General features: G+C 37.4%; 1 protein-coding gene across 1 annotated transcript in view; it reads right to left on the reverse strand.

The window, feature by feature from the left end:
* Positions 1-12,500, reverse strand: part of LOC115215734 (dual specificity tyrosine-phosphorylation-regulated kinase 4) — a 164,727-nt gene that overhangs the window by 20,224 nt on the left and 132,003 nt on the right. The window contains exons 6-7 of the mRNA XM_036505978.1: positions 5,973-6,113; positions 960-1,098 (exon numbers count right to left, since the gene is read on the reverse strand). Coding sequence (XP_036361871.1) covers positions 960-1,098; positions 5,973-6,113 — 280 coding nt within the window. The remainder of the gene's footprint in view (positions 1-959; positions 1,099-5,972; positions 6,114-12,500) is intronic.

Below are 12,500 nucleotides of genomic sequence, written 5' to 3' on the forward strand. Positions count from 1 at the left end.
TTTCTTCATCAAATAATTACTTCTAATTATCTTTTCAATGAGGGGGTTTTGTAAACCGTATTAACTAGAATCATTTTTCAAATATTAGCAATTAATTAATATTGCCTTTAATCTCATACATAAACACACATACACACACATACATACACACATACACACGCGCATACATACACATACAGACATGCATGTATACATACATAAATACTTGCATAAATACATACATATATGAATACATACATAAATACATACATACATACATACATACACATAAGGTAGATCTATTTCTTTTATCGTAGATCTGTTAGGTAAAAGCTAAACTGGGACTAAAAACAGCAATTAAAGAGGCAGTTACGTGGAAGGGGAACCTACTAGAGAAACAGCTGTCAAAGCTCCCTTAAACTACACTTCCGCATTAAAACAGAAGGATACTTTACTGAACTGAGTCCCTGATACACAAAAGGATAAAGATGGTCACGGCTGGAAGGCTTTCATGACTGGACTGTTCAACATAGAAACAAGCAGCCAAATTTCCCTCAAATCACTCTTTCGTTTGTTTTAAAAAGAGGAGTTTTTGTCTAACACTGTCTAACAAATTTTAGTTGATCGAAATTTTCTATCACATTGAGTCAAACGAATGATTTAACTTTTACAAAAAGCACAGAAGTAAATAATTTGTTGATTTTGAACCGACCAGCATTAAATTTCGATCAAAGGAAGTTCTGGCTATTGAGAAAATCTCTGATTAAAATTCTATCCTAAACTGCATCTTTTTCCTTTTTTTTTCTTCTTTTTTTTTACAGAAATAGTGTATTTTTCCACATTATTCAGTCTGTCCTTCACCTTTTAAAAGACGGGAAGATGTGATTTAACAGACATTTGGCCGCTATCTCTAGTAGAGTCAAACGATCGTGTTAAAGCTCGATGGTCGACGCGTTGATTATATATTTAGCTAAGCTTACTGGTTTTAGATCGCAGTGGATGATCTTTTCTCTGTGCAACAGTTTCAAGCAATGAAGTAAGGCAATAGCAAACTTTCGTATTAAGCTGACACTGAAGCCTTGGAAGTTGTTTCTCTTGATTAGCTGGTAGAGGTTCATTCTGAAAAAAAAAAAAGAAATTAACAATTAAAACATTATTATTATTAATTAGAAGTAGTAAAAGTATCAGCAGTAGCATGGATTTGAATTTCCATCAGAAAAACATCTGGTTATATACCAGATCTTTCTGCTGGAATTTGCAATTAATTTGTAATTCAAGCGCTTGAAATTTATATTACAATAAAAAAAAAAGCATCAGGTAGATGTTTGTGCTTAAATTTGTGCTCTTTTTCTCTGCTTTTCGGTGGAATAATTTTTCAGTTTGGTTTACTTGACTTATTAAAAAATTTTCATCAAGGTGGCTCTTTTGTTCCCCTTAAACATCGGCTCTTTTATGGCGATAATCAGAGTAGACACCCACACTGGTTGTATCATCTTTGAAACATGTAAATAAAAGTTGCCCATCAGGAAATACGGAGAAATTTCATTTACAAAAAAAAAGGGTTAAAAAAGATTCGAGAACATCGAGTGTAAGGACACGAAAACTTTGGATAGTTTAGAAGAGCCTGTTAAGAAGAGATTGTTGTGTATACTGTCACCCAGAGATGGGCATATGGAAGAATGTTAGAATGAGACTAGAAGGCGAGCTGGGCTCGTGAGTTTATGAACCTGCCTACAGTGAAGTATCGCAATGCATGCGCCAAAGAAGTAAAATGGATTGACTTAGAATACTGATGTCCGAATACGAGTAGGTGGTGAATACAGAAGTGACCTTAAAAAGACTCCGCCGGTTACGACGACGAGGGTCCCAGCTGATACGATCAACGGAACAGCTTGCTCGTGAAATTAACGTGCAAATGGCTGAGCATTCCACAGACACATGTACCCTTAACGTAGTTCTCGGGGATAATCAGCGTGACACAGAGAGTGACAAGGCTGACCCTTTGAAATACAAGTACAACTCATTTTTGCCAGCTGAGTGGACTGGAGCAACGTGAAATAAAGTGTCTTGCTCAAGGACACAACGCGTCGCCGGGAATCGAACTCACAACCTTACGATCATGAGCCGAATGCCCTAACCACTAAGCCACGCGCCCTCACCAACAGAAGTGACCTAAAACGACATGTATGGTCCGTTGCAATTTGCATAAATACCTGAGTAATAATGACTGTAGCAGATCACAAGGTAAAAACCAGTTGAAGAGGACAAGTGCAGAAAAAAGAAAAGGAGTAGCTGTAAATAAAGCAGAATAGCAACAATAGAAGAACCTTGAATTTCAAACGACCAGGAGAAAGAATATGGTTGTTGCTTGTGCTGTTGATGCTGTCACTAGCACAACATTTTTATTTACCCCTTCGAGGACATCTAGTGCAGAAACAGAAATACAAGAAAAAAAAACATCAATACCAACAGTTCAAAGAGTTAAGAGTGCGAGAAACTAAAAGGCTTTCTACCACCCTCTATAGCACAATGCCAGCCAAGGAGAAAAATGAAAACCATGAAGGGCAGCATAAAATCAAACAGCCCATTGAAATGAGTTTATCCACCCTTAGAGCCTGGATTTCACGGTTTTCAAAGGAATAAACAGGACCTGCTACTGCTGGAAAACCTAAAAGAGTACCAAAAAAATATTGTATTGACTAGTTAGTAGATAATGAAAACACTAAAATCCTTATTGGTGAAAACCGCATAAAAAATTAATTAACAACTAATGGAGAACTCCCCAAATTTTAAGGCCTTGTGCCTTACAGTAGGAAGGATTATTATTTCGAAGGTGCCGAGTTGGCAGAATCTTTCGGGCGTCGGACATTTCGTCCGTCTTTACGTTCTGCGTTCAAATTCTGCCGAGGTCGACTTTAGCTTTTATCCTGTTTTTTTTTTGGGGGGGGGAGGTCAATGAAATAAGTACCAGTTGCATACTGGGGTCGATGAAATTAACTCGTCCCTCCCCAAAATTTCAGGCTGTGTGTCGATAGTAAAAAGGAACATCATCATCATCATTATCATCATTATCACCACCACTATCATCAACTTGTTATTGAAAAAGTAGGAAGTATGGCGACAGAGTTTTGAGCGGAAACACGAAATATGATTAACTAAGCATATCCTAATTTTTGACATAATAGCGGTGGGCATATTTTTTTTAATTTTATCTAATTTATTTATTTATTTGCAGACTGAGCAAAACCGTTATGACTGTTCATAGCATAAAGCAGTATGGCCGTTATGAATATTCAATCGATACAGGTCATCATATTTTATCTTTTACTTATCTGTTACAGATAAGTGTTTAGACGAACAAATCAACTCCAGTACTTATTTCTTTCTTTTAAAGCCTAGCACTTATTTTATCAATTTATTTTGCCCAACTGCTAAGTTACGTCGACGTCAACAAACCGACATTGGTTGTCAAGCGGTGATGGAAGACAAACACAGACACAAAGACACACACATATCACAAAGATACATGCACCTCCATCTCCACCCACTCACACACACACACACTCTCACGCACACACGCATATATACAACGAGCTTCTTTCAGTTTCCGTTTATCAAATCCACTCACAAGCTTTTGGTCGGTCAGAAAACACTAGCCCAAGAGGCCATGCAATGAGACTGTGATGATACGCCATAGTATTTTCATGTTAAAATTTTATAAAATCATAACATAGAAGTTAAAACGTAGCAATATATGCCCATGATTATAACAAAAATGAAAACTACAGTGGTAAGAAGCTTGGTTCCCAACCACATGATTCCGGGTTCAGTCCCGCTACGTGGCACCTTGGGAAAGTGTCTTCTACTGTAGCCTCGGGCTGACCAAAACCTTGTGAGTGGATTTGATTGACGGAAACTGAAAGAAGCCCGTTGTATGTGTGTGTGTGTGTTAGTCTGTCTGTGTGTGTTTGTCCCCTCTACCATCGCTTGACAACCGATGCTGGTGTGTTTACGTACCCGTTACTTAGCGGTTCGGCAAAACAGACCGATAGAATAAGCACCAGGCTTACAAAGAATAAGTCCATTGGTTGATTTCTTCGACTAAAAGGCGGTACTCCATCATGGCCACAGTCAGATGACTGAAACAAGTTAAAGGATATATATCACATGCGTTCAACTTGAATTGCACATAACTATCGTAACTTCCGTCAATTTTTGTATAAATTTATGATTAAAAATAAAAGAGCCCTATAACCCATCATGTGGTTGTTAAACTGCTTGAAAGTTTTGCCTTTCATACCGAGTATTTAGGTCAAATCAAAATTTCTAAACTTCTTGGTAGTGAGCCATTTCAGAGTGAATCCCCGTAGCCACGGGAAGCAAACCTACGGTCTACACATTTCGGTTTCTGATGTTTGTTTTTACTGAGAGACAGAATCGGTGGCTTTATCAACTACAGCATTTTACTAGTATGTATTTTGAATTGTATTACTCTTTTACTTGTTTCAGTCATTTGACTGCGGCCATGCTGGAGCACCGCCTTTAGTCGAGCAAATCGACCCGGGGAATTATTCTTTGTAAGCCCAGTACTTATTCTATCGGTCTCTTTTGCCGAACCGCTAAGTCACCGGGACGTAAACACACCAGCATCGGTTGTCAGGCAATGCTAAGGGGACAAACACAGACACACAAACACACACATACATATACATATATATACATATATACGACAGGCTTCTTTCAGTTTCCGTCTACCAAATCCACTCACAAGGCTTTGGTCGGCCCGAGGCTATAGTAGAAGACACTTGCCCAAGGTCCCACGCAGTGGGACTGAACCCGGAACCATGCGGTTGGTAAACAAGCTACTTACCACACAGCCACTCCTGCGCTATTGGGAGGTTATAGGAAATGTTTCTACTCCTAACAGTGAAAGATCAAATTTAGGATATCACAGACCTTTTAATCCAGCTCCGTACCTGCTACACCAAATATTTCGTTCGAAACACACGCACACGTATACGCACGCACACAATCGCGCGCGCGCGCACACACACAAACACGAAAATGCACACCTGCTTCCAAACAAAGTAATTTTGGTTTCAAACTTTGGAGCAAGGCCAGAAATTTTGAGGAGAGGTTAATTCGATTACATTGCCCCCAGTACTCAACTGGTACTTATTTTATCGGCCCCGAAAGGATGAAAGGCTAAGTCGACCTCAGCGGAATTTGAACTCGAAACGTAAAGACGGACGAAATGACGCTAAGCACTATGCCCGGGCGTGCTACCATATCTGCCTGCTCGCTGCCTTGAAGCAAGGTAACATTTTTCCTATGGTTAGACATGTTTTTATCTTATGGATAACTGGAAACGAGCAGCCCCGTTTGTATGACGGTGATGTTCGTTTATAACTAGTCTGTGATGTCAAGACAATGAATTACACACACACACACACACACACACACACACACACACACACACATGTACGCACGCATGCACAAACACACATGCACACACACTCATACACATACATAATTGTATACATAAACGACCAGCTTCTTTCCGTTTCCGTTTCCGATTATTATACCCACTCAGAAAGATTTTGTTTTTTTTTTAAACTATAGTAGAAAATATTTGACCAAAGTTTCACGCAGTGGGATAGAACCAGAAAAGCACATAGTTGAGTATTGGATTTCTTACTGAATCTTATCTAAAGGAATACTTATCTCTCATCTGCTTAATGTAATAAATCTTGAGCTTTGCTACTGACCTTTAAAAAACTCTCAAGTTCATCACGTTTTCAGAATGAAGCATTTTTACACACGACTTACATGAAAAAAGGACATAGTAATAATTCAATTAGCTATAAAACAATGCTTTTCTGTGATTAGCCAGAATGTTATAAGTGATTCAATCACCTATGTACAATTAAAACAGTATTAATTTGCTCGTTCAATTCATGTTACTAAAAAGAAAACAGAAAAAACTCACTTACCCTAATAATTCAAATGTAATGCAAAGATGATTGCGAAAATAGAAGTATGTTCCCATGTGAATCACGTTGTATCGATTATCTTTGTCCTTTTTTAATAAGTGTTCGAGAATTTTGACTTCCACGTGAGCTTGGTGATGAAACCTTTCGTTAAAATAAAAGTAAATTTTAATAATAATAATAATAATAATAATAATAATAATAATAATTAATTCTTTTATTGGCCACAAGGGCTGACAAAAATTAATTATAACATAAAAGGGACAAAACAAGACGAAAGGTTACAAGGGGTTTTGTCCGTTTGTAAAATCGAGTAAAAAACAGTTTAACAACGAAATATTATAACAATGAAAATCTTCCAAAAAGGGGGGAGGCGTTACGAAAGGTTCCTGGTTGAAAAAACCCATAAAAGCCAACGGGAGCCTGGTAGAGAGCCCATTTCTCCTTTTATATTACCTTTTTAAATCATAGATGTAACTTCAGAATGGCTCCTTTCTGACTGGCCATTCTTGCGACATTTATCCACCTTTCATTGAACTTGCTATCGGACAGCACTTCCCTCTCTACTCTCATCTTCCTTTTCAAGTGAAACTTGAAAAAGTTGATGAGGCCTTGGTCAAAGAGGAAAGTGTCTGACCTTAGCCCGTTCAAACAGGTCCACCATACCACCACTTTCGCTACAGCCACTAGGCAAAGGAAAACTGCCTGGCCCTCCCGGTTAAAGGAGGTCGGCGGGGCAATCTTCACTATGGATTCAGCTGATAGCGGATCGGTCCCATACGCGACAGTAGCTGTTCGACATAAACCCATAGTTCAGCAATACTCGGACACTGGACGAGCGCGTATATAATAATAATAATAATAATAATAATAATAATAATAATAATAATAATAATAATAATGGTTTCAAATTTTGGGCACAAGGCCAGTATTTTGGGGTAGAGTGTAAGTCGATTACATCGACTCCTGTACTCAACTGGTACTTATTTTATCGACCGCGAAAGTCGACCTCGGAAGAATTTAAACTCAGAATGTAAAGACAGACGAAATGCTGCTAAGTATTTTTCCCGACTTGGTAACGGTTCTGCAAGCTCGCCACCTTCATAATAATTGCCAGGACTGTATCCAAGCAGAGGAAAACAGCCTAGGGTGGAATATAAAAAATGCCGTGGAGTCACTGTTGAAACGCACGAAGGAGGCCAGCGTCATCAAAACTGAAAGTTGTGTAACTAAAGAAAAATTTAAACAAGAAATGAACAAAACAAAGGAAAAAGCATGGAAGTAAAAGAAAATGTAAGGTCAGTTTGCAAGAGGTGTGGACGCCAAGACAGATGCAGAGGACCGGTGGCTATGGATGAGGAGGAGTGACCTGAAGATAGAGACAGAAACACTCATATGCGCAGCTCAAGAACAAGCGTTAAGGACTAATTATATGAAGTGCAGAATAGACAATACTACCGATAGCGACAAATGCAGAATGTGTGGCGTGAGGGATGAAACGGTATGGCACATCGTTAGCGAATGTCCGAAATTGGCACAACATCAATGCAAAAGACGCCATGACAATGTGGCAAGAATGATCCATTGGGAACTCTGTGGAAATCACGGCCTATAAAGAGCAAAGACATGGTATCACCAAACACCAGAAGGAGACAACGAAAATGAGATATCGTTGTGGTGAATAAAAAAGAAACAACATGCATGATAATCGACATAGCATGCCCCGATGACAACAAGATCAATGTAAAATAAAAAAAAAATAAACAACTATGACGATTTAAAGTGAGAAATACGCAGGTTGTAGTCAATGAAGAGAGTAGACGTGATACCAATAGTAATTGAGGCATTTGGAAGTGTCAGCACTCAACTACCAACATGGCTGAAAAAGATCGGTGCAAGTGTGAAAATAGAACACCTACAAAATTTAGCATTGCTTGGAACTGCAAGAATTCTTCGCCGGGTTCTTGAAGTTTGACCAGTAAACAAGTGTCACGTTAGTCTGTTGGCTGTGAACAGCTGACACCTTCCGTTATACTCAGCAAAATAAGCTGTGTGTTTTAATAATAATAATAATAATAATAATAATAATAATAATAATAATAATAATAATAATAATAATAATAATAATAATAACTCTCAAAATACAAAGACCTGGAAATAGAGGTAACTAGAATGTGGAATCTGAAAACAGAAACAATTCCTATCATAGTAGGTGCATTAGGCATGATAAAAAAATATTCAGACAAATACATAACAAAAACACCAGGACTTACAAACACATATAACATACAGAAAATTGCACTACTAGGCACTGCACACATCCTACGCAGAACACTTTCCATACAATAACCATCAGAGCATCACAACAAATCACAGCACATACCCAAGGCACACAGAGCTGCGCTCGGTAGTGAAGTGAAAGCACGCTATAAAAATAAAACTACTGAATAATAATAATAATAATATTTTTTTTAGACATTCACTAGTACAACACCAAAAAAACCCCCCAAATATATGGCACACTAGGCATAACAACATGAACTTCCAACCTGTTGTCTCTTGAGGTCTCTGGGTGAGACTTGGAGCCAACTTGTACAAATATAAAGCAAAAGTCAAACATAGAATAATAATAATAATAATAATAATAATAATAATAATAATAATAATAATAATAATAATAATAATAATGCTAATAATAATAGTTTCAAATTATGCCACAAGGGCAGCCATTTGGGGGGAGGAGATGAGTCAATCGACCCCAGTGTTTCACTGGTACTTAATTTATCGACACAACATCATATACTGAAATTTCTCATTTTTGGAGCCATTAAAGTCTGTTAGCAGTCTATAAAAAAAGAATATGTTTCTGAAGCGATCCAGTGATACATATTTAGAGATATGTATGAAGCACCTGACCATTAGTATAAATCGTTATTAATATTCCTTTTACTAATTCTGGTGTCAGTTCATTCATACAAAGCATTCAATTGTTAAGAGCTTAAATTTAGTTACAAGGAGAGATATATGCGATTAAAACCGCTGCCAGTACTTGACAGCTATTTTATTTTATTAATCATGAAAAAAACGATAGACAATGTTGATATTGATGTGATTCGAAATTCGGAAGCATGAATTGTTACTGAATACCAGTGGGTATTTTTTCTGATGCTCAACTAATTGTATCACTCAATTTTCCTGACTTCTAAAGTATATTGAAATAAGTCTAAATATTAAATCTTCTTCAATTATTTAATTTCTACAAGAACGTACCGATTATAAAATTTGAAAATTTCACATGTACACAAAATTTTCATCGCAAGATAGTGGCTTTTTGAATTTCAAATTTTAACGCCAAGAAGTGAAAAACAACAAAGAAAAGCAGATTACAAAATTACAGACATAAATGTGAGGGTGAAGAGAGAGTTACCTTGTTCTAAAACCATTTTGAGAGGGGAAATTCTTACTAATATATCATTATAGTACTTTGAAACATATCTGAATGCAAATTCGTTTGAAGAGGGGCTAAAATGTTTCTACTACATTTGCCTTAGCAAGAAGTAGATTCTATGAAAAGATAAGTAAAACATATTTCACTGTTCCACACAAATAGGAAAAGAAAATGAAACATCATCTGATTCAATCCCCTATGTTATCATCATGAGAATATTTTTCAGTCTTTTACAATTCTTTCTACTATGCTTTTCTACAATAGCCACAAAGCTTGAAAATCTTGGTGAGGGATGAGTCGATTACATCGATCCCAGTGCTTGACTGGTGCTTACATTATCGAATCCGAAATGATGAAAAGCAAAGTTGACCTCGGTGGAATTTGAATTCAGAAGGCAAAGACGAATGAAATGCCGCTAAGCATTTTGCTTCAGTTACAAATTTCTTAAGTGCTGTGAAATTTTTACCAGAAGTTGTAAACAATTTTAATCTCTTTAGGCAGAGGAGATCAATATTATTGCTGGTGTGAAGATTTCTTGTAGAAGTTGATAGTTTTCGGGTTTAAAAGATTGATGACCCGAATCTCGTCTAATGTCTAATCAAGATTCTCAAATGTACTTGTACAGATTACATACTGTATGCAGAGAGTGCTGAGGAACATTATTCCCTGGTTAAGCATTCTTTGTAATATGTTCCATCATAAAATATTTTTCCATCAGTCCTTGGGTTCATACAGCATTCTTCATCAGATATCTGAGAAAATGTGACCGCAGACAGTGTTATTGCCAGGCTGTTTTGTGAGTTTTCTCTCGCTTTACAAATCTGGTAGGAATATTTATCCCATATATGTGTATGCATTTATGTATGTACGTAGGTATGCATGTACACAACACGTGATTACGGGATCGACGAGACTAGAAGATGTTGTTATACATCGCTGGTCACAGTGCATTTGTATCGTTTTAGCTTTCGAACGATATCACCCCGCTGGGTAGGCGAGCAGGTCAACATTTTCCTTGACTGAAAGGTTCGTCTGTCGCATGGTTACCCATTTACAGCCGAGTGGACTGGAGCAACGTGAAATGAAGCGTTTGTTCAAAAACACAACACGCAGCCGGTTTGGGAATCGAAACCACGATCTCACGATCATAAATGCAACATGCATAACCACTAGGCCACGCACCTTGTCATATGTACACACATATGCACATACATGTATACATATGCATGCCATTGCCAGGTTGGAATTTATATACATGTGTACATATGCACATATACATATATATGTGTACGTACGCATATATATGCATGTATACATATATGTATGTCTACCTACGAGTATGTATATATTTATAGGTCAAATATAAATTATGAATTAAATATTTTTATTCGCTCTCGGACTTATCTCTGGGTACTTCATTCTAAGGAGCCGGATATAGCTTTGTTTTTGAACGTGTCACCCTCTGGAATATTTATACGTCTATATATGTGTATATAAACACATAACACGTAATATTTCTAGAATATTTTACTAATTTATCCAATTCCATTACTAATTTGTAATTATAATTTCTTAATTAGAATTGTACTTTAAACTTTTGTGAAAACCAGTTTCTCAGAATTGGTGCTGAGACTGTTTAATACAAAACCTGATAATCGCATGTATAAAGTGCCCTGATAATCACATGTATAAATCTAAAATGTATGTATGTATGTATGCATGCATGCATGTCTGTATGGTACAAAAACCACACGCACGGGCAGTACTGACATTTTGCATGGACAATGGTCAGTGATGGTCTTCCTCGGTCAGGAATGGACTCCCAGCCACATGGTTCCACGTTTAGTCCCACTGCACGACATTTTGAGAAAGTGTCTTCTATCATAGCCTCGGGCAGACCAAAGCCTTGTAAGTGGATTTGGTAGACGTAAACCGAAATCCGATCGTACACATACACACACACACACACACACACACACAAACATGTGTGTGCTTTTGTGTGTGCGTATGTGTATGTGTCTCTGTCAAACCACCACCACATGGCAACCGGTGTTAGTTCGTTTACGTCCCTCGTAATTTAGCGGTTCGGCAAAAGAGACCGATAGATTAAGTGCCAAGCTTAACAAAACATAAGTACTGAGGTCAATTCGTTCGTCTACAAAAAAGAAAAAAAAAATCTTCAAGGCGGTGCTTCAGCATGGCCGCAGTCTAGTGACTGAAACAAATAAAAGACAAACGATAAAATATGTATGTACGTACGTGTAGGTATGTATGATATATATATATATATATATATATATATATATATATATATATATATATATGTACGTATGTACGTGTGTGAGCACAGACAGTTGTATCCTTTGTCGTTTTCAGTCAAAAGAGTAAACTGAAGAAGGATTTGTATGAGACTGTCTGTCTTGTCTTCTTGAGACCACTTATCTATTGAGACAGACACCTTGCAGTGTCTTCATGAATTTATCTCATCTTATCTTGGACAAATTGTCTGAGAAAGATAAAACACACTATCACTTATAGATCCTCTCTCAATTTCTTCTTTTGACCAAGAAAGACTTACAAAAGGTACAACTGTCTCTCTCTTCCCCTCTCTCTCTCTCTCTATATATATATATATATATACACATACACGTATATAAATACATATACACACACGCATATAATGCAAACATGGTTGTGTGGTAACAAACTTCCTTCCCAACCTCATGGTTTCGGGTTCAGTCAAGTGCGTGACACTTTGGGTGTCTTCTACTATAGCTCTGGGCCAACCAAAAGCACTTGTGATATTTTTTAGACGGAAACTCTGCGGTAGCCCGTCGTATGTGTGTGTGTGTGTATGTGTGTGTGTGTGTGTGTGTGTGTATGTGTGTGTGTGTGTGTGTGTGTGTGTGTGTGTGTGTGTGTGTGTGTGTGTGTGTGTGTGTGTTTGTGTTAGTGTTTGTCCCTGACAACCGCCAGACAATTGGTGTTTGTTTAAATCTTCGTAATCTGGCAGTTCGGCAATAGGGGACTGATAGAATAAGTAGCAGGCTGAAAAGTAACCTCTAACTCAACTAACCTTTATA

This window comes from Octopus sinensis, linkage group LG9 (assembly GCF_006345805.1).
Source record: "Octopus sinensis linkage group LG9, ASM634580v1, whole genome shotgun sequence".
Classification (NCBI taxonomy): Eukaryota; Metazoa; Mollusca; class Cephalopoda; order Octopoda; family Octopodidae; genus Octopus; species Octopus sinensis.